Source organism: Patella vulgata, chromosome 2 (assembly GCF_932274485.2).
Source record: "Patella vulgata chromosome 2, xgPatVulg1.2, whole genome shotgun sequence".
Taxonomy (NCBI): Eukaryota; Metazoa; Mollusca; class Gastropoda; family Patellidae; genus Patella; species Patella vulgata.
The window spans coordinates 1,305,409-1,333,265 of NC_065880.2; the positions used below are offsets into that span (position 1 = coordinate 1,305,409).

At 39.8% G+C, this 27,857-nt stretch overlaps 1 protein-coding gene across 1 annotated transcript in view; it reads left to right on the forward strand.

The window, feature by feature from the left end:
- Positions 1 to 27,857, forward strand: part of LOC130010759 (uncharacterized) — a 63,452-nt gene that overhangs the window by 16,792 nt on the left and 18,803 nt on the right. Inside the window, exons 2-4 of the mRNA XM_056098767.1 lie at positions 9,394 to 9,704; positions 10,729 to 11,511; positions 12,327 to 14,261. Coding sequence (XP_055954742.1) covers positions 9,413 to 9,704; positions 10,729 to 11,511; positions 12,327 to 14,261 — 3,010 coding nt within the window. The 5' untranslated portion in view covers positions 9,394 to 9,412. The remainder of the gene's footprint in view (positions 1 to 9,393; positions 9,705 to 10,728; positions 11,512 to 12,326; positions 14,262 to 27,857) is intronic.

The following is a 27,857-nucleotide window of genomic DNA, read 5'->3' on the forward strand; positions in this document are numbered from 1 at the left end:
GCTGTTGATCAATATATATATTAAATAATAGCCCGAATTTAAGTATACCAAAAGTTAAAGAAATATAACCAGTTTTTGAGCCATTCAGATATGACTGCCAAAATTGTAATCAGCGCGCATGTTTTTTTAGGCTAAAGTCTAACCATAAAACTTAGTGTCCATACATAATAAATATTTTATTCCATTAATCAATTCCATTCCGCCATTGGTTTGTCTTAAACTCGTCATTTGTGTTCATGGGCATCAGGGTCGAGATGGCAACGTTATATGTTTTATTCGTCTAATTTACTATAAAACATCATTCGGTTTGCCTCACGGGTTAAGTTAACGGCATATTAATAGCGTTATTCACTGAGATGGTTCCTTTACTTATAGTTTATTTTTCGAATTGCTTTTTGTATTTATTTAAATGGAAATATTTAGCACCTTATTGTTAAACCGTTGAAAGATTTAAAGTTTGGATTAATGTTAAGAGAGTGTGGGTCAAAGATGCCGCTGGCAGAGTGTGTATAGGGTGTTAAAGTTTAAAAGTTATTCCCTACAAGGTGGTTCTACGGTTCTTACCATAGAATTCAGCTGTGAAATAACAGTTTCTTTCATTATGTGTACAACAATAAAACTAGTTCAATTGCAAGTTGTCTAAACCACGGTGCTGTGATGTATGCATCTAAATGTTTAGACGACCCACCAATCAGTAGTTGCATGATGATTAAATTTATCGGACATGGAATGTGAAAATGCCTTGGAACTTTCAACTGTAACACGTTGCAATAATTACTCAATATAAGCCAAAAGGATCCGCCTTGTTCATTTATAGTCCGGCCCTGTCTTCAGTATTAAAATATAAAATTGAACACAAAGTATATTTAGTAATCCGTATTGTAGTAATGGCAATCACGGCTTGTGTTTTTTTGTTTTGTTTTTTGTTGTTTGTTTTTTTTGCAAAATATAAAATAATTACGATGTCGTTTAACACTCACAATAACATATTTGGTTACCGGCCATTCAGCCATTCAGGTCGTACATGTGTCAAGTATACAGTCATATATACAAACGCCTAACTATAGAAGCCTACCATTCTTAATTTCTACTTTTCGCCCTCCAAAACACGAAAGTCGAAAAGTAGCAGTTACGACAAAATGTGAGGCGACAGCAACGCTATACAAGCCAAAATCGACTCGAAAATAGGAACTATCTATCATAGACTAATAATCAAATAATGGTAGAAGTTGAATGTAACCAAAAATGTCAACAAATAAACAATAGATGTTATAATAAATGTGTTATAGTCAACAATAATTGGCTGGTTGATTATTTTTTTTTTGATTTAAAATCTACCGTGAAAATATACGTCTACAGTATATTTTCGATTGACAACTTATATCAAACGATACTTCAATAAAATGGGTTGTCATCCTTATATATTATGAATTTTACGTTTCACATAAACAGAAAAATATATATATAGAGAGAGAAATGGGGTTTAACGTCCACTCGACACAATCTAGGTCATTTCGGGACTAACATATGGTTTAATTTTATTTACATAATTCGCTAGCCCGTAGGGGTCTTTAGCTGTGGGGGGAAACCGGAGGACCCGGAGAAAACCCACGAGGTTGGACAGGCGACCCTACTCCTTGCCACGTACAACCGGGGATTCGAAACCACGCCAGTCGATTCAATGACAGACTTTATGATACAGCGCGCACGCTTACCATTCAGCCATCATCGTTTAATTTTATTTATAATTCGCTTGCGCGTAGGGGTCTTTAGCAGTGGGGGGAACCGGAGGACCCGGAGAAAACCCACGAGGTTGGACAGGCGACCCTACTCCTTGCCACGTACAACCGGGGATTCGAAACCACGCCAGTCGACTCAATGACAGACTTTATGATACAGCGCGCGCACGCTAACCATTCAGCCATCCAACCTCCCTAGAAAAATATAAGTTCTGGGTATACAAGAAACCATTCTCTAATTGACCTATCTAATTAATTGCTAGGACCATGTTTCTTTTTTATTAATACATCTCTTTAAATAGGTAAATGTCATCTAAAACTTATTCAAGAAATAATAGCCAATTGGTGAATTAAATATCGCGATTTGTAATGTGCCTTTATTATGGGATAATAGACATCCCTTTACCTAAAAATAATTAAAACTAATGAGTATTTAAATAATGTAGATAATCTTTTTAAATACAGTGGAAATGATATAACTTTTTTAGAAATATTTGTACAAGATAATTTATGATGGATAAACGAGATAAAGAATGTGCACCTGAAACATACCGCTACTTAAATGCGATTATAAAATAATGACTTAAGTAGTAATAAGCAGACTTAAAAAGATACTAATTAATATAATATGTACAGATTATATTTGATGTACTAGAATATTTGGAGAGAGAGAAATGGGGTTTAACGTCCACTCGACAGAAACTAGGTCATTTCGGGACTAACATATGGTTTAATTTTATTTCAATAATTCGCTTGCGCGTAGGGGTCTTTAGCAGTGGGAGAAAACCGGAGGACCCGGAGAAAACCCACAAAGTTGGACAGGCGACCCTACTCCTTCTCACGTAAAACCGGGGATTCGAAACCACCCCAGTTGACTCAATGACAGACTTTATGATACAGCGTGCACACGCTAACCATTCAGCCATCCAACCCCCCCACCCCCCAGAATATTTGGAAGAAACCAAACTGTTTCAAATTGTATTTGAAAAGGCCTATGGTAGATAAGAGTGGAGTTTAATTGATAAGACACCGGATTTTAAAACTTTTTGTAAATCTTTTAAGAATCGTAAAGAGGGTGTGAGACATGGACATCCTTTATCTCCATATGTATTATAGAAGTGTGAGACATGGGCGTCCTTTATCTCCATATTTATTATAGAGGTGTGAGACATGGACGTCCTTTATCGCCATATGTATTTATCGAGGGCGTTAGATAAAGAGCTATTTTTCTATCTATTTATTTATTTATTTTATTCGCTGAAGTCTTCTCACCAGAAATTAAAAACGACCTTTTATGAGATATTAAATTGGAAACGTAATAAGCATGGACGAATTCAGAATAGCGGGTTGATTCAAAGCAAATTATGATAAATTTGAAATTGCCAGCTTAATAAATATCTATACAAACATGACAGATCTTGACTGGAGATATTTCTATTCATTTGTTGGAAGAGTGCCATATAATATATTCTTCAAAGATGGCAAAGCGTGGAAATACGTCCACACAGTAGCTATGTCACCACAGTTGGGTTTCTAAAAGAAAAACTTGTACATTAACCAAATTTAATAAAGATCATTCAAGAAATCACATCACATGCTCACAAACTTTAACGGACACATAAAATGTCTTTGGAACATGGGCCATAGATTGCTTGACTTTTCCATTGCCCCACACCAAATTTGAACATCAAATTGGATAATCTGCTCACAGTCCTAATGCTTCAAATTACCTCAAATGCTTCTCACCAAATTTGAAATAATCTGCTAAAAAAGTAGCGTCTATCGCGTTCACAAGGAGTAACTACAGTATTGAATCGTCTCAATTTGAAAGAAATCCGTCAAAAAGTGCAGCCCCTATCGCTTTAACAAGGTTTTCTGAGCAGGGGCATAACTCTGGAACTGAAGGTCGCTGAGCCCTGACTATATCGACAGTTCGCATCTTCACCTGACCCTACTCCTTTACACTATATTTGAAAGAAATCCTGGACCAGAATATAATATAGAAGATAATTATGACACCATTTATAGGACATTTGGAGGGAATGATCTCTACTCGTACAGTGAGCCATCGATATAAATTCGTAACATTTCAGTTTTGTATATAATATACAGTGTATTTTCTAGAGGTTAAACTCATACTAACACCACAAACATGGAAGGCAGGGGGCTTTTACGTGAAATAGTGTAAAGCCCCAATTCACCTAAATAAGTGCAGTCGGTCTCAAAATTATGCATCGCCGACTAAATGAATTAATGACGTAAACAAACAATCCCAGATGATGTATTTGCGTGAATCCGTGAGCCTAAATTACATACGTCACGTTACTCACCCAACACTATAGTATAAAATAAACTTGTCAACTTGTCATGTTTGAAAACATGTTTTTCACACTTATTTTGTTTTGCGTATGTTGCCATGTCGGGGAAAAAAAATAGTCGGTTTGAATATAAGTGCTCACTGCAGTCTGTCTCAGACTAAATGAATTTATGAGGTAAACAAACAATGCCAAAATAGAAGGGAAAACCCCCAAATACTTAAATATATGTATTGGCGTCAATCCGTGCATCTAAATTGCATACGTCACGCTACTCACGCAAAACTTTAATATAAAATAACCTTGTCAACTTATCATGTTTGAAAAAATGTTTTTCACTCTTATTCTGTTGTGAATAGGTTGCTCTAAGACATTTTTTGACCCAGGGAGAAAATAGTCGATCTCATAATAAGTGCAGTCACTGTTGTCGGTCTTGATATTATGCATCGGCGACTAAATGAATTAATGAGTTAAACACAAAAAATAAACTTGTCAACTTGCCACGTTTGAAAAAAAAATCACTCTTATTCTGTTGTGAGTATGTTGGTCTAAGAAATGTTTCCCCCCGAAGGAAGAAATAGTCGGTCTCCAAATAAGTGCTCAAATGGGCCGTAACGCATATAATAATGTAATATGAATGTATATAAACTGATTTACATTCAATCATTTCCGTTTTTGCTGTAATTTCTAATCAGTTATATTTAGGGAAATACGCCAGAAGTCTCAATCGAATGGCAGTCTCTAGCGTATGATTATTCCAATCTACACCGAAACGCATTATGGTACACGATTCGTGTACCAATGGTAAAATGTTTATTTTGTCTTAAATATTGGATATCATAAGCCCATCTTTTCCCGGTAAGATCACAACATCAATGTTGATTTGAATCGACAAATAATTCGTGTTTTCAACGTCGAAGACAAAACTAAGCTTCCCATAGCTTTTTTGCTAACTGTTCGACTAATATTATTCGCATGACAATCAAGTAAATATTTTGAAATATGTTTTTTTTTCGAAACATGACAAGTTGACTAGGTTTATTTTAGCGACTGAGGTGAGCGGTTCACCTAGACGGGAGGTCAGAGTGCCCCACTCTGATCAATCGGCTTTGGTCGTTTTAGCTTTGTAGAATGTACCCTTTTCCAATTTAATGCTCTGTTGTTTATTCACTCAGCAATTACTACCTTTGTGTCCTTAGTACATTCTACAAAGCGGCGGCTTGGGTCAATCAGGTTGGATTAGTATATTTACTTTCTGGCTTGAGTATACCCCTCGTCGAGTCCTGAGGCCATGCGCTGGTTATCCGTTCTAGACCTCCCCTTAGTAGACAGGGGGACGACGAGGGATGAATTTAAAAAAAAAATACGTTCATGGATTCCCCAATCCCCCCACCCCTATCAATGAACGACAAAAACAGAAACGTCCTAATTCAGAGGATGTTTCTAACATATTTAAAAATAAAATGGCAATGTCATGGCCGAGGTTTCTCTTGATTAAGAGGCCCTCTACTGACTTATCCAAAGTCTCACCTTTTTTGATAGCTAAGGGCATTGTCGGCTTGGCCGGAGAGCCCAAGGCTATTAGAAAATTGAAAAATGGAACACCCTTGATAGAATGTGTCAAGGAGCAACATGCTACCATGCTTCTTAATTCAACAACATTGGCAGACATTCCTATCAAGGTGTCTCCACATAGATCATTAAATTATAGTAGAGGTGTTATTCGCTGTCGGGATCTTGAAGGCAGCAGTGAGGATGAAATGGTAGAGTACCTTTCTTCTCAAGGCGTCCAACAAGTTAAAAAAATTAGTGTACGCCGAGGAGATAAGGTGATTCTTACAAGCACCTATAGCCTCACTTTTAATCGTCCCGACATACCGAAGTCAATCAAGGCAGGTTATTTAAATATACCTGTTGATTCTTATATTTCCAACCCTCTTCGCTGCTATAAATGTCAGAAATTTGGACACAGCAAGACCGTCTGCAGGGGCAAAGACACCTGCGCTCGTTGTGGACATGGCGGCCACGAGAGCGCCGCCTGTCAGGCTGAGTTTTGCTGCGTTAATTGCAAGGGTAAGCATTTTGCTTATTCTCGCAAATGTCCAATATGGCAGAAAGAGAAAAGAATTCAACAGGTAATGTCTGAACGGAAGATTCCATATTTCGATGCTAGGAAGCAAGTAGAACTTACTTCACTCATTCCCATTGCACCACAAGGGAAATCACTTTTGAGTGTAGTTAAAGTTTCTACAAAATCCATATCTGTTCAGACAGACATAACCTGACCATATAAGCAGGAAAAACCCAAAGACTTTGCCTACATCAGATCATGTAAACGGGGTCTCGAGCTCCACAGAGAGCTCGACTCAAAGCACTACCGTCCTACCTAAAAAGGTATCCTCCTTGCCTCCATCTGGAGGTATTGACATTATTCCCAATACTCCCATTCAAAATGGCAAGGGGGTTCCATCATGCACTCTTCTAAAGCTGACACTGCTGATTCCAGTTCCACTGGGTCAGGGGTGCAGTTTAAGAGTACTCCATCCGCAAAGGAGAAAATAGTGCATTCAAAAAAACATCAAAATTTAGGAAAATTTCGAGAGAAAGATAAAAAGGGTTCAAACAACCCCATCACTCTTTTTAATAAATATGGGGATGATCTGATGGACGGCATTACTGTAGTGGATGTCCATACGGACCCACATGGGAAGTCGTCAAAAATAAAATAACCTGACAATGGTAAATTCCATTATTCAATGGAATTGTCGTGGTTTAAAACCAAATTTTAATGAAGTCCAATTATTAATTCAAAAGCACAATCCTTTAGCTATTTGTTTACATGAAACTTTTTTACGGAATTCTGACACTTTGTCTTTTAGACATTTTGTTGGTTACCATCATCATTCAGTTGGTGATGGTAGAGCTCATGGGGGTGTTTCTATTATTCTTAATGGAGGCATTCCTCAGAGTCAAGTCACCCTCAACTCGCCTTTACAGGCAGTTGCAGTTCGGGTGACTTTGCATATTCCTATAACACTCTGCTCTGTTTATCTTCAACCAAGTTTACATCTTAATCCCAGAGATCTTGATGACCTTGTTGCACAACTTCCCCCCAATGGTCATCATTCACGCTGGGGTAGTCCAGATGATAACAACAGACGTAAACAAATAGCAGACTTCATTAACATTAATAATTTGTGTTTATATAGGGCAATGTTTGCTTCCAATTTCTAGTAATTTTAGAAAAGTTCGAAGATATACAAGTTATTTTTTTTTGTGGCGTCTTATATTATCTTCCTGTAATTTTGGAATCTTTATATTGTTTAATAAACACCTGTCATTGCATAGGCCTATATCTTATTTTCTTCTTTTAAATAACCTACTTATATTATAGGACTATATCATATTTGTTTAAAAAAAAAATACTTATACTATGGGCCGATATATCCTATTTTGTTTTTAACAAATAACTACTTATATTATGGGCTTATATTCCATTCCCTTGTTTACAATTTACAATGCTGTTTTAGTGGTAATTTCAGAGAGAAAATAGAACAAATTTATTTGTAAAAGAATATAGGATTACATTATATAACTCTATTTCATGGGCCTATACCATAAGTTATATTGACCAATGATGCCTACTATTTATCGAAGCCGCTTATAACAAGATAAAATAGATGATATATGACGTCAACGTGCTAGACCGTCTTCGATCTAATTTCTCCATGCTATGCCTACTATTTATCGAAGCATTTAATGCTGCTTCAGTGATGTCTAAATATGGGCTGACAAGGACAGCTGTCTAGTCGTTCGGATGGGACGAAAAACCGAGGTCCCGTGTACTCATTGGCGTGCACGTAAAAGATCCCTTGACAGTTGGAATTCGATATAAGAGTAGGCCGTAGTGCCGCTGTCCGGGCAAAATTTCCCTCATAGCACACTGTATGGCGTATGCCCGTCTTCATTAGCCCAGTTCGGAGCAAAACAGTAGGACGTTAAACCCCATTTCATTTCATTTCTGATGTCTAAATGGTTCAAGTTGGGATGAAGTTAAATACGAACAGAGTATACTTCATTATTTCGATGTTACGTTGCCATAGGAACGTTTTATACATTTCCCTGTCGAGTCCATATACAGGGGCGTACATAACGATTTTGTTTGGGGGGTGTTTAGCGAAAATGCGACCGACTGATGCCCATACCCCTAGTACGAGTGACGCAATCAGGAACCGAGCACCACAGGTGCGAGTTTTGTAGGGGCCATGTGAAGTAGCGGATCTAGATAGGGGTTGTGCCTATAACACTGAGCAACCTGAGAAAATTTAGAAAAATTGAGTCAATATCTTGGCATTTGAGGTCATTGCTGGGAGAAATTCTTGTGGACGAGGGGGCCAGAAATGTGAGTCAATTAGACAAAATCTCGAGATCTGCCCCTGCCAATTCCGCCTGTTTTGCAAGAGTTGACAGAACTTTTGTATAGTCTGACGCCCCACGTGACCCACACACCAGTGCCAGTGGTACTACTAACATAACTAGGCAGTTCAGTATAACCGTGAATATGATAGTGCTGAGACAGTATAAGACAATAGAGGAGTGGAAGAAAGATATTATAATCGAATCGAGCGCCGCAGGCGCAAAAAAATTTGAGATGTGTAACCGAGCTTTTAATTTTTGGGTCTGGGCCTGACAATTTTAGTCAATGTCATAGCAAATGGATCCAAATTCTCGTTATCGAGAGGATAAGAAATGGGACAGAATCTTGAGGCCTATCTGTCAATGTCGCCTGTTTTGTGAGAGTAGAACTAACAATTCTACAGTCTTTTGACCCACGACTCACTCACTAGTGGTACTACTAACTGGGCGATTCACTGTAACCGTGAATATGATAGTGATGAGATAGTAAAAGTCAGAGAAGGAGTTGAAGAATGATGGCATAATGGAATTGAGCGCCGACATGTAACTGAGCTTTGGGGTATAGGGGTAGCTCGGACCGGGGAGTAACATAGGCCAGGTGGCGTTAGTCTACCACTTCCGGTTTCGGAGTTATGACCCCCCGAGCGAAGCCGGTCTGTTCGGGGTTGGCGGCTACACTAGGTCTGCCCCGAGTCTGAAATGTGGGGTATGGGGGACCTCGGACCGGGGAGTAACATAGGCCAGGTGGCGTTAGTCTACCACTTCCGGTTTCGGAGTTATGACCCCCGAGCGAAGTCGGGTATCCTGCTAGTATATAATAAGAGGCGAAAGGATTTATGAAGGACATCTTGGAAGGTTGGATATTTGAACAGATCTTATCTAGATTACAACTAAAACTTTAATCCAAGACCTTTATTTTTCAGCAAATAACACGAGAGAACAATGGCGTCTTCTTCCGGTAATTTCACAATGCCCCGCAAAAACTTTGAGAGAATTCAGCGCCATTTCGACTACATTCTTGAGAGAGTGTTCAATCCCGACGACTTGATCACCGCCTTATTCTGTAAAGGAGTTCTTGATATCGACCAAAAAACGCATATACTGAATATAGAGACTGGTAAACCGAGAGTTAAAAAGCTATTGGACATCCTAATGACAGAATGTGGAGATTGTTATCAGCTATTTCTAGAGGCTTTAAGAGAAAAGGGTTTTGGACCCATAGCAGATACATTAGGTAAGATATCATTTGTAGTAAATAACTAAACGATCATGGGAATACTATTAAGGAGTGATTGCACTGTCTAACTGAATCTGGATTTATTGTTTTTTCCCCGGCATATAATGTGCGTGGGGTTTTCTTTGTCCGCTCGTCCGACTCATTCTGTTTCTAGAGCAGAACTCCAACACCACTGAGTATTTTTGTAGGAATTTATTTAAACTCACCAATCGCGCGTTGAAGTGGTGACTTTTATATTTGTTCTATTTTTTTACTTCATAGAATTCGTCTTAATCTGGACTTGGAGTAGGTGTCATTTCCGGATCGGATCTCGAGAATCATTCAGCATTTCATCGCAAACCCTTCTACACATTCACCTAGTAATGAAGTGTTGTCTTTTACTATTCATTTTTTTATATCAGTTTCCATGCATAGTGCATTTATTACCAACCCTTGAAAGCTATCATTTCATATCAGTTTCCATGCATAGTGAGTGCATTTATTACCTGTGAAGATACGAATAAATAATTCGATAAATTGGAAAAGATGGGGACAAAATCAATTCGCATTAAACCCTTCAAAGCGGTCAGATCTAACTATTATGGCAACCTGTGGGTTTCCTCAAGGTCTTCATCTATCACAATCGTGCGTATATATTAGTTTTTGGGTATATATTTAATTAGAATACATATCCGTTATTCGTTTCAATAGAACGTCCAAAAAATGTCGATTGTCCGAATGACCGAATACATTGTATATTTGATATTTAAATCATTCGTTATTTCTTGCAAATCTGCAATTTGTTCATTTCACATAGAACATACATCGTCATGGAATCGTTTCAATTGATTTTCTAAATATAATCTGTAATCTAAGCCATATTTGATTTCTACACTTGAGAATAAATTTTCCCTCACAAACCTCATTGTTAAGTTACCTTATAGTGGTACTGCCTGGGCAGCCATCTCTCTCTCTCTCTCTCTCTTCAAACTTGACTTGCACGTAAACATTAGAAAGATAATAGCCCTTCATTATTTTACAGGTGAACAAACCCCTTCATATATCAGAGTAGCGCTCATTGGCAGGACCGGAGTTGGTAAAAGTCGCTTGGGAAATTTACTTCTACATAGAGATTGTTTTAAGTGCAGTAATTCGATGCATTCGTGTACATCAGTTTGTTCAAATGGAGAACGAGCGTTAGATGCAGATACTAACTTGACCGTCATGGACACTCCCGGCGTATTTGACACAAGAGATAACAATACAGAAACTGTTAAAAAGTTCCTTTCCATATTTAAATTTACTGGTATTCACATATTTTTAATGGTTGTCAGAATTGATGTGAGGTTCACAGAAGAGGAAGAAAATGCCCTGCGGTCTCTGTGCGACGTGTTTGGTGAAGACATAAATGACCATCTTATTGTCATAATGAATAACCAGGGCCGGGGGATTAAATCCAAAAAAAAATTGCTTCCAGAATTACCGACGTCATTAAAAGATATTTTAGAACGTTGTGAACACAGATGTGTTGTTGTAAATTATGTTAATGATGACATGGTCGATGGCAACCCAGAAATCGAAGATATTATAAACACTATTAAAACAACAGTTACTAAAAACAAAGGACGCTCCTATACACATCAAATGTTCAAGGAAGCTGAAAAAGCATACACTGAGACACTAAAAAAACAAACATGTGATTTAGAGAAGAGAATTAGACAACTCGAGTGTGAAAATAATCAGTTGAAAAAATCTAGTGTACAAAATATAACTCTTGTCCAACAGAATCCAAAACCTGAACGAGTAAAAACTAAATACCAAACAGGTTGGTTCTAGAGTTTATATTGTCTAATAAATAATGTATGATTGTATGATATAGTTATATCAATACTATCAGTAGAAATATATCAAATGATTTATATATGGAGTATAATCAAGATGCACTATCTTCTCACCCTAATCTAATGAATCCATGATCATATGGAGTATAAACAAGATGCACTATCTTCTCACCCTAATCTAATGAATCCATAATCATACTAACTCAAAATAATACTGTCACTATTATTTATCATGTCTGTATATGGGTGGCCACTCTCAATATTCGGAAGGGGGGGGGGGTGAAATTCCATATAACTAAACAATTTGTGCTTTAGAGTTCAAGCAATTCATTAAAACCAACCGATAGATGGACAATGGATGACGGTATCGTGAAAACCAAAAGGGTCGCCAAATAGCCACAGAACGATATATCCTATCATAGCATTCTAAAACTAGGATTTGGTGTACCTTATCTTCTTATCTTTTGACCAAAATTGATCACCTAGCACGTATCGTCGGTTTAAAAAAAATTTCGCTGGAAAATGACATGAATGGGTAATTTTCTTTTTTCAAGATGAGATCCTTAATGTTTTTATAGCTAAGACACTGTTGTGTCAATCTCTTGTCAACTCCAAAATCCACTCGGAAATCCTAATTTACATTTACAATGCTTGGTCTGCATGAATATGTATTCGTCGTTCAGAAAGAGGGAAATGTTTTGTTTTGTTTTGTTTTAATTTCCTTATTAATACCACCATATTTATTATTCATTAGATAGAAGAATATTACTGAAAATTGTTCATTTTCGTTTCTTTAAAGATGCCGAAAATTTACTCCGTGATGCCACAAGTAAGCAGTTTGTAGAGACAAAGGCCTTTGAAGGAGGGAAACGTATTTTGGAAGAAAATTTTATCTTGGGTATAATTGGCGCTGTAGGAGATGGTAAAACAGTATTATGTCGGATGATCGCCAGTTCGTTCTTGAAGACCCATAAATATTTTATTCCATTGGAAATAGGACACCCAAGGGACATGGATTCCATAACTTTCACAGATGAGGATAGCTACCTCTTGATCATCGATGACATTTTTGGTATTTGGTCACGTAAAATAAAAAAACAAATGCTAGAATGGCCAAAACATTTTGAGTCATTTTTCTTAGAAAAACAAAAACGCAACTCGGCAATAATCTATGTTATGAGAAATGATGTCTATCAGGCTTGTCAGCATGTTCTTTGGAAATATGAAATATTCGCTATGTCATATCAATTACAGCTTCATGGAACACAATTCCTGTTGTCAAAAGATGAAAGAGAAGATATTTTGCGATACCATTTCAGAAACTGTTCCGAAAAACAGCTGGAGAAGATGCTGGAACAAAGTTCAGGATGCTTTGGTTTTCCAGGTATTGTCAGTCTTTGTAGTAAAATCAGGACAGTAAATCCACTTAGGGTGTTGAATGGTCTATTTGAATTTTTGCGCAGGGAATACGATATTTTCTGGAATGAAGATAGAATTAAGTATATGGCTCTATTTGTTATATTTAGTCCACACCCTATCTCTGAGGACGAAATCCGACAAAAGACTAATCACTTAATACAAAATCAGATACAACAAGAAATGGGGAATATGGGTGGTGTAGAAGATATTCTGGATTCATGCAAACATTTAACTGGTTCTTACGTTTTATGTGATGAGAATCGCATGTTTTTACCAGAAAAGGTGATCAGATGCTTTCTGCTTCATGTCTCTCAACGATTTATGAAACTGGCGATAAAATACTGTCCTTTTGATCTCTTAATAGATCACGTTTCAACCGTACCAGGTGATCAAAGGGTTTTTATACAGCCACGTTTTTATGTTGATCTATATGAAAGATTCTCCCGTGAGTTACAGGAGGGAAATGAAGCGGTGTTATTCCACCAAGCATTTCTTGACAGTAATTTTTTGCATGAATTTCTTAATCGAGACAGTGCTGAGGTGCTGCTAAACCCCGAGCTGAAGATGCAACTTGGTGTTGGTTCAATCGATGAAGGACATTTTCTACACTATGTATGCTTATTTGGATATTTAAACGAGCTGCAAATAGTTTTCTCATACTACAGCAAAACTACTGCCAATTTTTCTGGCATAAAAACAAAGCTTGGGTTCGATTTACTAAGCCTTGCCGCTAAATCCGAGAAAGAAGTAAAAGATAAAATAAACTATTTACGTGATCAGAAATATGTCATGGAACGCCAGAGTAAAGCCGACATTCAACGACTTATTCGTGCAGCAGTCCAATCAAACAGTTTGGACACTTTGAAACATGTTAGTTCTTTTACAGATATAGACTTTACCTCTGTGGATCTTAACCAGCGTACATATTTACACTATGCCTGTGATTCGGATTATGACATCCCAGAAATCGTCAAACATATCGTTGCAAAGGGCGCGAATATCAATGCTGAGGATGAAGATGGTCGCACTCCCCTAATTCTAGCCATTCAACGAGGAAAGACCTTGACAATAAATTGTCTCATAAAACTGAAATCTTCTGTTAAAGTGGCTGACAAAGACGAAAAATTACCCATTCACGTAGCTGCCAACTCCAATGCTGGTCGTTTGGATATTGATACATCTGCCATAATACAACTGTTGGTGGAAGCTGGATCACCTGTTAATGCTAAAGATGCGTACGGTAGAACACCACTGACGGAAGCCCGCGCTAAATGTGACAAAAAGATGGTTGATGTTCTATTGGAAAATGGAGCAGGTAAGACCCACGTTTTCATAATGTATATTGCTGTCGCCCTTGTCCGTCCATCCACAATTTGTTTGTGGACACTCTACACGTCACAATATTTTATCCGACCTTGACGAAACTTGAAATATAGGTTTATTTCCAAACGATCTCGGTTTCTTTGGACATTGGAATGTATTGGACTGTAACTTCCTGGATTTTGGCCCCTGATTGTACGACTATTCACATTTTTAGCTTTTGGACACTCTAGGGGTCACAGTTTTTATCTGATTTACAGTATGGGGCCAAAACTGCCCGTCAAAATGGCAGTTCGTTGCACGTAAATAGTGTTTAAGTATGTAAAAAGGGTTGTGGACCATCTAGAAGTCACAATTTTGATCCGATTTTGATGAAACTTAAAATATATGTTTTATATCACAAATATCTCTGTTCTTTTCGATATTTGCGCATACCGGACCGTAATTTTCTGGATTACGTCCGACTTTTATCTAATTTTACAAAATCGTTAAAGATATCACCGTTACGCCCTTATAATGGTTGAGTTCAAATTTCGAAACTATCCGTCAAAATGGCCGTTCATTGTGCGCAAATAGTGTAAAGGTATGTAATTCCAAGGTTGTGGACCCTCCAGAGGTCACAATTTTTATCCGATTTTGATAAAATTTAAAATTTATGTTATAGACCATAAATCTAAGAAGTGGACAGTTTATTCATCCATTTATTTTTTTTCAACATTGGATCTGCAGAAAAGGCAGTCATTATGGAAAAATTAAAAAGAAAAATATTAAAAAGAGGCTGATTCAAGAATATTCCACACCAATTTATTCCTATAGCTCCTGGTAATGTTGTAATTCGCACAGCTGATACGGATAGTTTTATGGGTAATATGGCTGTTATTGTCCAGTGAATTTATGTGTCAGTGACTTCCCGTTCCGGAATTACCTCCCCTTTTCAAACACTTTTGTTATGCGATAGTTTTAACAGATTTATTCAAATTTGATGTCAAGCATTCGGCCAATGATTGGATGTGGAAATGTGATGCATGGCAACCGCTTGTCAACAAAGGCACGTATTTCATTTTTGGACTCTTTTGGTTTAAAAGATAATTTTATACGCCCATGTGTTCATGTGGACGTATATTGTCGTCGCCCCTGTCCGCCCGGGCATCTGTCCGCTTTTTTGTGTTTTGCAGACAATAACAGACATTTATTTATGATTTAATACATTTATAAACCTGCATAACTTCCTTAATACTAATTCTGGGAATCGCAGTGGCTGAATGAGTATGAGTAAGAGCTGGAGACCCTGTGTTCGATCCCTGCAATGGCCAAGAAGTTCATCGTGGTTTTCTGTCGTGGTTTTTCCTTGCTAGTGGTGCAAACGGAGGGCCCGACAAGGGACAACATATAGTCGTTCGCATGCCCGTCTTCATCAGCTCAGTCGGACGTTAAACCCCATTTTATTTCATTTCCATTCTGTTTTGTATATTCCCATTCCGTACTCGCAATAAAACTTAAGTTATTTTGTGACTGAAGATGAAATTCATTTTTACTTATTAAGTAGTGACCTCTTTAAGATGAAAATTATTGGCCTGTAAAATCAATAAGAGCTATTTTGATGACCATTATTTCTGGCCACCATTTTTTTTTTTTTTTTTTTTTTTTGTTCAGTATGTAAATTTCCGGAAAGTTTTAAATCAGAGAATAGGCCACGATCTTGAAACATGACGAACAAGTTATGTTCTAAAACCCTCTAAATTAACGTCTGCTCCAGGGCTGCCGACAACCAGTATCGCAGCGCAATTTGCGATACATATTTTGTCCGTTGCTAACCAAAAATTAAAATCTAACGTTTTGGATATTGACACAAGAATAATCCACATTTTGAAGACTAGAAGGCTTACTCATCACTTTCAACGTGTATAAAATGTTGAATAAAATTTTATAAACAAAACTGAATTCTCCGTGTGACATTTTCTTCTCGAACTACCAGACACAATACTATATAACACATACAATTACCCCTAAGTACCACTAGAATTTCCAGTCAACAAACTCGGTCGATGGTTGGGCTAAAATTTGGGAATAGTTTGTTTGACTGAAATAAAAAACGCACTAACTCAAATATGATTACATCGTTTTTTGTCTATTTTGATTATTTTCCCCCAAGTTCAAATCTGACAGTTGAAGTCACAACTTTATTGAGATTTTCCTTCCAATAGCAATCCCCTAAACAACGTGTTGACCTCTCTTTGCGAGTAAGGTCGTCATCTAGGGTTAAGGGTCAACGACTGACGTCATCAACTGAAAACAATGGCCGTACTAATATAAACAACTTGAATTAAGTCTGTGTCCGATGCATAAAACTGATGACAGCATAGTATCTAGTCGCTTCGGAATAAAAACAACCGTGTGGAGGGATTTATAGAGGAGTAGGCTACATGTTGTTATCTTAGTTACTGCCACCACTGCTTAATAAAGTCAAGCTTTACGTTTTTCCTCGTCATATTGAGCGACTGGATTATTCGACTGGATTATTCGACTGAATTATCTGCTTGATTTTTTTTTCGACCGGATTATTTGACTGTTTTTTCGGCTATCCCCGGCCCTAAATACCTATTTATCAGACTACTTTTGCCCCATAAATTGAACTTGAAACTATTTGGCAGGGGAGGGAGGTGCAAGCCCCCGGCTCTTTTACAGCTATGGCTATGGGTATGACTGAACTACTCGGTATTATCTTAGTTCACTGCAATTCCTGCTTATTATTGAACGGCTGTTTTTAACTTCTCATCATATAACTGTCAAAAGCACATTTTGTCAACTTGATCTGGTATGAAGACCCAACTTGATCTGGGATGTGGATTTATCGACAGTGATATTCGTCTAGTTTTATTGACTGAGATATTCGACTTGTTTTATTGACTGTGATATTCGACTGGTTTTATCATGGTATTATAAGGTCCATGGTTTTATCGACTGAGGTATTTGACTTATTTTATCGACTGAGATATTCGACTTATTTTATCGGACTGGTTTTATCGACTGAATTATTTGACTCGTTTTATTGACTGAGATATTTGACTGGCTTTATCGTCTGGATGAGGCCACAATAAAATAGTTTTATTGACTGGGATATTTGACTTTTTTCGACAATAAAATCAGTCAAATAATTCAGTTGACAGAACCAGTCGAATAATTCAGTCAACAAAACCAGTCAAATAATCCAGTTGAAAAAAAACAGTCAAATAATCTAGTCAACAAAACCAGTTGAATAATCCTGGCGAAAAAACAGTCAAATATCCCAGTCGATAAAACCAGTCGCTCAATATTAAGTACCGGTGGCAGTGAGCTATGGTAATATAGAATAGCCCAATCATGGTCGTAGCCAGGGGCTTCACCCCCCGCCCCTCCCAACTACTTTAAAGTCAGATTTTTCGGGCAAAAGTCTTATGATCTAGGTATTTAGTTGATACATGTACTAAATGGAGAGTAATGTTTTTGGCCCGTCATCTAAGTGAATAGAATCCTACATAGGCCTGTAGTCAGGGGCTGGGGGTATTGGACGAGTCAGGTTTTTTTTTGTGACCTTGTCAAGTCGAATATTTCAGTGTATATTTCAGTCGAAAAAAAGCAGTCGCTTGACTTGATGGTGGAGGACCATACTTTATGAATCACTAATTGGAGTGAACTAAGATAACAATAAGTAGCCTGGAGCCACGGTGGCTAAGTGAGTAAGACACTGGCTCGCTAGCCTGGAGGTTTGTTCCTGGTATTGGCCGAAAAAGTTCCTCAGGATTTTCCGGGTGGTTTCCCCCTGTCAGTGGGGCAGTCGTTTGGATGGGATGAAAAACCAAGGTCCCATGTACACATTGGCATGCATGTAAAAGATCCCCTGTATGGCATATGCCTGACTTTATTAGCTCAGTCGGTGCACAACAGTAGGACGTTAAAGCCCATTTTATTTCATTGAGTAGCCCTTTCATGCTCATAACACGGTTCCACTTTCAGGGAATGTATCTGGTCGAGTGTGTTCTCTAAGTATCGGAAATGAATACAGATTTTTCGAATAGATCTTCAACACTTTATTTCAAGAGCAAATAAATAACAGCAACAAGTAAACAACTTATATCTTCCTATAAATTGGTCCTCCAACTGGTACATAGGTTCCCTCAGCTGGTCTCTCCAACTATAATTCATCTTTCATACATTTTTCTTTTTATATAAATTAGTTACTATGAAAGTATTGACATAAACATATAATTATTGAAGGATTAAGTCATTTAAACAATAGTAAAAGAAACTTAACAGACCACCCACTTTAGTTATTTAAATCGACTGACAAATTAATTACTGTATGCTTCTAATAACTAACCAAGTGAACCAAGATCAATAAGTAGCCTTGAACAACAGTGGCTAAGTGAGTAAGGCGCTGGTTCGCTAGCCTGGAGGTCGCGGGTTCGTTCTCGGTATTGGCGGAGACAGTTCCTCAGGATTTTATCCAGGTGGTTTCCCCTTGTCCGTAGGGCAGGACGGAGGGTGTGACAAAAACTACAGCTGTCTAGTCTTTCGGGTGGCATGAAAAACCAAGGTCCCATGTACACATTGGCGTGCATGTAAAAGATCCCTTGGCAGTTGGAATTCAATATATAAGAGTAGGCTGTAGCGCTACTGTCGGGGCAAAATTTCCCTTGTAGCACACTGTATGGCATATGCCCATCTTCATTAGCCTAGTCGGTGCACAACAGAAGGATGTTAAACCCCATTTCACTTCATTATGTAGCGGGAGTGATTAAGTGGGTAAGACGCCGGCTCGCTAGTCTGGAGGTTACATGTAGGTGTTCGATCCCTGCATTGCCCGAAAGAGTTCATCCAGATTGTCCGGTGTGATTCCCTTTGTCAGTGATGCAGGACAGAGGGCCTGACAAGGTTAGCTGTGTAGTCATTCGGATGGGATGACAAAACGAGGTCCTGTGTACACATTGGAATAAACGTAAAAGATTCCTTGACAGGTGGAATTCGATATAAGAGTAGGCTGTAGTGCACTGTCCAGACAAAATTTCCCTCATGGCACACTGTATGGCGTATGCCCGTCTTCATTAGCCCAACAGTAGGACGTTAAACTCCATTTCATTTCATATTATTAAGTAGCCCTTTCATGCTCATAACATAGTTCGACTTTCAGGGAATGTATCGTGTGGAGTGTGTTCTCTAAGTATTGGAAATGACTACAGATTCTTTGAATAGATCTTCAACACTTTATTTCAGGAGCAAATAAATAACAGCAACAAGTAAACAACTTATAACTTATAACTTCCTATAAATCAGTCCTGCAACTAAGTTGGTCTCTCCAACTACTGTATAATTCATCCTACATACACTTGTCTTTTTATATAAATTAGTTACTATGAAAGTGTTGAAATAAGCATATAATTATTGAAGGATTAAGTCTTAAGCCATTTAAAACAATAGTTAAAGAAACTGAAGAGATCAAACACTCTAGTTGCCAGCCTGTCATAATTTATATGGAGTGACAAATTAATAGAATTAAACAATAATAAAATAACATATGACCTATACATTAGTCATGTGTATCCACCTTAAAATTATTTCAAACAAAAACATGACCCCATGTTTTAATCATTAATACAATCAAAATCCTTATTTTTCCATTATTCAAAATAACATAATCTATAACTATTTTCACGATAATAATTTCTATTCCTGTACAAAAGATTCCTGCTGTAAGGCCTAACATGTCTAAATCTGTGATCTTGAGTCTTGACGGCTGGTGCATTTGGCACTAAAACTTGAAACATCTCGCATGGCTGCAACCTTTATCATGGCAATTGGCAGGATGACACCATTAACACAAGGTTATTAAAAAAAGATACATCGTTAGTATCCAGAACATTTTGAACACCCGCATCCTTTTTACTGGAGGTCACAGAAACCTGTACTTTTTGGGCACCCTTTGCAAAAAATTCCAGCTGTCGCTGTCTATCCCTTTGTATTTGGACAAAAGAACGATATTTCTTTTCCGGACTGGGTAATTAATTTTCTGAGAAGTCCCTTTTAAAGCCCATTTAAACCCCTGTTTGAGACTCCAAGACACTGATAGTTGATCAAGATTTCTTATTGCTGCTACTGCTGCTGAAGGAAGAATAAAGTTGATATCCATGCCTTCTTCTTCAATATATTATGTACAATTTGACTAGCAGGGAATGTAGCTCTTCGACGTGTGTTCTGTTAGGATCAGAAATGAATACAGATTCTTGGACTGGATCTTCAACACTTTATTTCAGGAGCAAATAGTGCCTACATAACAGCAACAATTAAACAACTTATAACTTCCTATAAATCGGATCCCCAATTACATGTAGTATATAGGTTTCCTAGGTCTCTCCAAGTAATGATTCATCTTACATAAATCTGACATTTTAACGTGGCCTCGTCCAGACGATAAAATCCCACACATATCTCAGTCGATAAAATCAGTCAAATACTTCAGTCGATGAAACCAGTCGGAAAAACAGCCCATTGAGTAGCTCAATGTTCGTTGCCATAGCTGTAGGAGCCGAGGGCTTGGGCGGGGTTTGGTCCTCACCCGTCGCAGGAGATAATTGTACTTAAGTAGATACTAATATTGTCGGCCCCCACCTCGAAAAGAATAGTCCCTATATATGACCATAGAAACGGGGTGTTGGTGGAATGGGAGGGGCCCTGTGCGTGGGAGCGAAAATACTAGTATCTAAAGTACATGTATCACTTAAGACTTGAAACTAGTTGGGAAGCCCCCCGGCCCCTACCCAATGCCCCCGGATCCTTCAGTTATGGCTACGAGCATGATTTGCTAATGAAGACGGGCCTACGCCATACACTGTGCTATGAGGGAAATTTTGCCCGGACAGCGGCACTACGGCCTACTCTTATATCGAATTCCATCTGTCAAGGGATCTTTTACGTCCACGCCAATGTATACACGGGACCTCGGTTTTTCGTCCCATCCGAAAGACTAGACAGCTGTCCTTGTCCGCCTCGAAAAGAATAGAGTCCCTATATATGATATGAACGTAGAAAGGGGATGCGATGGGGCCGGGGTGTGTGTGAGGTATTTGACATTTTCATGTGGCCTCGTCCAGTCGATAAAATCATTCAGTTAGTTCAGTCGAATAATCCAGTCGAATAAACCAGTCGAATAGTTCAGTCGAATAAACAAGTCGCTCAATATTAAGCAGCGGTGGCAGCGGGCTAAGATAATTAGTAGCAAATCATGCTCGTAGCCATAGCTGAAGGAGCCGGGGGCATGGGGTAGGGACCGGGGGGCTTCCCAACTAGTTTCAAGAAATGAAAAGAAATGAAATGGGGTTTTAACGTCCTACTGTTCTGCTTGGAACTGGGCTTATGAAGACGGGCATACGCCATACACTATGCGATTAGGGAAATTTTGCCCGGACAGCGGCACTACGGCATACTCTTATATCGAATTCCATCTGTCAAGGGATCTTTTACGTCCACGCCAATGTATACACGGGACCTCGGTTTTTCGTCCCACCCGAAAGACTAGACAGCTGTCCTTGTCCGCCTCGAAAAGAATAGAGTCCCTATATATGATATGAACGAAGAAAGGAGATGGGGTGGGGCGGCGGCGGGGGGGGGGGGGCGTGTCGGGATGTGGTATTTGACATTTTCATGTGGCCTCATCCAGTCGATAAAATCAGTCAGTTAGTTCAGTCGAATAATCCAGTCGAATAAACCAGTCGAAAAGTTCAGTCGAATACTTCAGTCGAATAGTTCAGTCGAATAATCCAGTCGAATAATTCAGTCGAATAAACAAGTCGCTCAATATTAAGCAGCGGTGGCAGCGGGCTAAGATAATTAGTAGCAAATCATGCTCGTAGCCATAGCTGAAGGAGCCGGGGGCATGGGGTAGGGACCGGGGGGCTTCCCAACTAGTTTCAAGAAATGAAAAGAAATGAAATGGGGTTTTAACGTCCTACTGTTCTGCTTGGAACTGGGCTAATGAAGACGGGCATACGCCATACACTGTGCTATGAGGGAAATTTTGCCCGGACAGCGGCACTACGGCCTACTCTTATATCGAATTCCATTTGTCAAAGGATCTTTTACGTCCACGCGAATGTGTACACGGGACCTCGGTTTTTCATCCCATCCGAACGACTAGACAGCTGTCCTTGTCCGCCTCGAAAACATTAGAATCCCTATATATGATATGAACGAAGAAAGGGGATGCGATGGGGCCGGGGGGGGGGGGGGTGAGGTATTTGACATTTTCATGTGGCCTCGTCCAGTCGATAAAATCAGTCAGTTAGTTCAGTCGAATAATCCAGTCGAATAATTCAGTCGAAAAGTTCAGTCGAATAAACAAGTCGCTCAATATTAGGCAGCGATGGCAGCGGGCTAAGATAATATAGTAGCAAATCATGCTCGTAGCCATAGCTGAAGGAGCCGGGGGCATGGGGTAGGGACCGGGGGGCTTCCCAACTAGTTTCAAGAAATGAAATGGGGTTTTAACGTCCTACTGTTCTGCTTGGAACGGGGCTAATGAAGACGGGCATACGCCATACACTGTGCGATGAGGGAAATTTTGCCCGGACAGCGGCACTACGGCATACTCTTATATCGAATTCCATCTGTCAAGGGATCTTTTACGTCCACGCCAATGTATACACGGGACCTTGGTTTTTCGTCCCATCCGAAAGACTAGACAGCTGTCCTTTTCCGCCTCGAAAAGAATAGAGTCCCTGTATATGATATGAACGAAGAAAGGGGATGGGGTGGGGCGGGGTGGGGCGGGGGGGGGGGGTATTTGACATTTTCATGTGGCCTCATCCAGTCGATAAAATCAGTCAGTTAGTTCAGTCGAATAATTCAGTCGAATAAACCAGTCGAATAATTCAGTCGAAAAGTTCAGTCGAATACTTCAGTCGAATAGTTCAGTCGAATAATCCAGTCGAATAATTCAGTCGAATAAACAAGTCGCTCAATATTAAGCAGCGGTGGCAGCGGGCTAAGATAATTAGTAGCAAATCATGCTCGTAGCCATAGCTGAAGGAGCCGGGGGCATGGGGTAGGGACCGGGGGGCTTCCCAACTAGTTTCAAGAAATGAAATGGGGTTTTAACGTCCTACTGTTCTGCTTGGAACTGGGCTAATGAAGACGGGCATACGCCATACACTTTTCTATGAGGGAAATTTTGCCCGGACAGCGGCACTACGGCCTACTCTTATATCGAATTCCATCTGTCAAAGGATCTTTTACGTCCACGCGAATGTGTACACGGGACCTCAGTTTTTCATCCCATCCGAACGACTAGACAGCTGTCCTTGTCCGCCTCGAAAAGAATAGAATCCCTATATATGATATGAACGAAGAAAGGGGATGGGGTGGGGCGGGGGGGGGGGGTATTTGACATTTTCATGTGGCCTCGTCCAGTCGATAAAATCAGTCAGTTAGTTCAGTCGAATAATCCAGTCGAATAAACCAGTCGAATAATTCAGTCGAAAAGTTCAGTCGAATACTTCAGTCGAATAATTCAGTCGAATAATCCAGTCGAATAATTCAGTCGAATAAACAAGTCGCTCAATATTAAGCAGCGGTGGCAGCGGGCTAAGATAATATAGTAGCAAATCATGCTCGTAGACATAGCTGAAGGAGCCCGCTGCCACCGCTGTTTAATATTGAGCGACTTGTTTATTCGACTGAATTATTCGACTGAAGTATTCGACTGAACTTCTCGACTGAATTATTCGACTGGTTTATTCGACTGGATTATTCGACTGAACTAACTGACTGATTTTATCGACTGGACGAGGCCACATGAAAATGTCAAATACCTCACCCCCCCCCCCCGCCCCACCCCATCCCCTTTCTTCGTTCATATCATATATAGGGATTCTATACTTTTCGAGGCGGACAAGGACAGCTGTCTAGTCGTTCGGATGGGATGAAAAACCGAGGTCCCGTGTACACATTCGCGTGGACGTGTATGGCGTATGCCCGTCTTCATTAGCCCAGTTCCAAGCAGAACAGTAGGACGTTAAAACCCCATTTCATTTCTTTTCATTTCTTGAAACTAGTTGGGAAGCCCCCCGGTCCCTACCCCATGCCCCCGGCTCCTTCAGCTATGGCTACGAGCATGATTTGCTACTATATTATCTTAGCCCGCTGCACCGCTGCTTAATATTGAGCGACTTGTTTATTCGACAGAACTATTCGACTGAAGTATTCGACTTAACTTCTCGACTGAATTATTCGACTGGATTATTCGACTGAACTAAATGGCTGATTTTATCGACTGGACGAGGCCACATGAAAATGTCAAATACCTCACACACACCCCACACCCCCCGCCCCACCCCATCCCCTTTCTTCGTTCATATCATATATAGGGACTCTATTCTTTTCGAGGCGGTCATGGACAGCTATCTAGTCTTTCGGATGGGACGAAAAACCGAGGTCCCGTGTATACATTGGCGTGGACGTAAAAGATCCCTTGACAGATGGAATACGATATAAGAGTATGCCGTAGTGCCGCTGTCCGGGCAAAATTTCCCTCATCCCACAGTGTATTGCGTGTGCCCGTCTTCATTAGCCCAGTTCCAAGCAGAACAGTAGGACGTTAAAACCCCATTTCATTTCTTTTCGTTTCTTGAAACTAGTTGGGAAGCCCCCAGGTCCCTACCCCATACCCCCGGCTCCTTCAGCTATAGCTACGAGCATGATTTGCTACTAATTATCTTAGCCCGCTGCCACCGCTGCTTAATATTGAGCGACTTGTTTATTCGACTGAATTATTCGACTGGATTATTCGACTGAAGTATTCGACTGAACTTCTCGACTGAATTATTCGACTGGTTTATTCGACTGGATTATTCGACTGAACTAACTGGCTGATTTTATCGACTGGACGTGGCCACATGAAAATGTCAAATACCTCACACACACCCCACACCCCCCGCCCCATCCCCTTTCTTCGTTCATATCATATATAGGGATTCTATTCTTTTCGAGGCGGACAAGGACAGCTGTCTAGTCTTTCGGATGGGACGAAAAACCAAGGTCCCGTGTATACATTGGCGTGGACGTAAAAGATCCCTTGACAGATGGAATTCGATATAAGAGTATGCCGTAGTGCCGCTGTCCGGGCAAAATTTCCCTCATCCCACAGTGTATGGCGTATGCCCGTCTTCATTAGCCCAGTTCCAAGCAGAACAGTAGGACATTAAAACCCCATTTCATTTCGTTTCATTTCTTGAAACTAGTTGGGAGCCCCCAGGTCCCTACCCCATGCCCCCGGCTCCTTCAGCTATGGCTACGAGCATGATTTGCTACTAATTATCTTAGCCCGCTGCCACCGCTACTTAATATTGAGCGACTTGTTTATTCGACTGAACTATTCGACTGAAGTATTCGACTGAACTTTTCGACTGAATTATTCGACTGGTTTATTCGACTGGATTATTCGACTGGTTTATTCGACTGGATTATTCGACTGAACTAACTGGCTGATTTTATCGACTGGACGAGGCCACATGAAAATGTCAAATACCTCACACACACCCCACACCCCCGCCCCACCCCATCTCCTTTCTTCGTTCATATCATATATAGGGACTCTATTCTTTTCGAGGCGGTCAAGGACAGCTGTCTAGTCTTTCGGATGGGACGAAAAACCGAGGTCCCGTGTATACATTGGCGTGGACGTAAAAGATCCCTTGACAGATGGAATTCGATATAAGAGTATGCCGTAGTGCCGCTGTCCGGGCAAAATTTCCCTCATCCCACAGTGTATGGCGTGTGCCCGTCTTCATTAGCCCAGTTCCAAGCAGAACAGTAGGACGTTAAAACCCCATTTCATTTCGTTTCATTTCTTGAAACTAGTTGGGAAGCCCCCAGGTCCCTACCCCATACCCCCGGCTCCTTCAGCTATAGCTACGAGCATGATTTGCTACTAATTATCTTAGCCCGCTGCCACCGCTGCTTAATATTGAGCGACTTGTTTATTCGACTGAATTATTCGACTGGATTATTCGACTGAAGTATTCGACTGAACTTCTCGACTGAATTATTCGACTGGTTTATTCGACTGGATTATTCGACTGAACTAACTGGCTGATTTTATCGACTGGACGTGGCCACATGAAAATGTCAAATACCTCACCCCCCCCCCCCCCCGCCGCACCCCATCCCCTTTCTTCGTTCATATCATATATAGGGATTCTATTCTTTTCGAGGCGGACAAGGACAGCTGTCTAGTCTTTCGGATGGGACGAAAAACCAAGGTCCCGTGTATACATTGGCGTGGACGTAAAAGATCCCTTGACAGATGGAATTCGATATAAGAGTATGCCGTAGTGCCGCTGTCCGGGCAAAATTTCACTCATCCCACAGTGTATGGCGTATGCCCGTCTTCATTAGCACAGTTCCAAGCAGAACAGTAGGACGTTAAAACCCCATTTCATTTCGTTTTATTTCTTGAAACTAGTCGGGAAGCCCCCAGGTCCCTACCCCATGCCCCCGGCTCCTTCAGCTATGGCTACGAGCATGATTTGCTACTAATTATCTTAGCCCGCTGCCACCGCTACTTAATATTGAGCGACTTGTTTATTCGACTGAATTATTCGACTGAAGTATTCGACTGAACTTTTCGACTGAATTATTCGACTGGTTTATTCGACTGGATTATTCGACTGAACTAACTGACTGATTTTATCGACTGGACGAGGTCACATGAAAATGTCAAATACCTCATCCCGACACGCCCCCCCCCCCCGCCCCATCGCATCCCCTTTCCATGTTCATATCATATATATTGACTCTATTCTTTTCGAGGCGGACAAGGACAGCTGTCTAGTCGTTCGGATGGGACGAGCATGAACTAACTTACTGATGTTATCGACTGAACCAACTGACTGATTTTATTGACTGGACGAGGCCACATGATAATGTCAAATACCTTATCCCCATATGCCCCCCTAACCCAACATATCATATATAGGGACTCTATATTCTTTTGGAGGTGGACAAGGACAGATGTCTAGTCGTTCGGATGGGACGAAAAACCGAGGTCCCGTGTACACATTGGCGTGCACTTAAAAGATGGGGGCATATGGGGATGAGGGAAAAAGTAAAGCATGACTTTATTAAGCCGCGGTGGCAATAACACCTTAAAGTTTTAATTTGAACAATCAAATTTGAACATGAGGGGACGTAAAAAATAAACAAAAACAATGATAAAAGATATTGGAATTAGTGCGTTTTTTCTTTAACTTATACTGATTACAAACGATTCCAAAATTTTAATAAGCCATCGACCGGTTTATTCGACTGACTATTTGATTTGGACTTAGGGTCGACTCAACACATAACTCTATGAATAGGGACTATTAAACCGGAAATAGGGAATCAAGTAGTACCACTCACGTTGCGAGACATCAAGTAATTATATCATATTCATTTTGAAAGAAATAAATCCAATGTATCCCCCACGTATTGTAAATAAAATATAAAAAAATAAATACATGTTAACGTATTGTAAAATGATAAATCAAAGTAAAAATTCCCGTAAAACATTATTGTTTATATC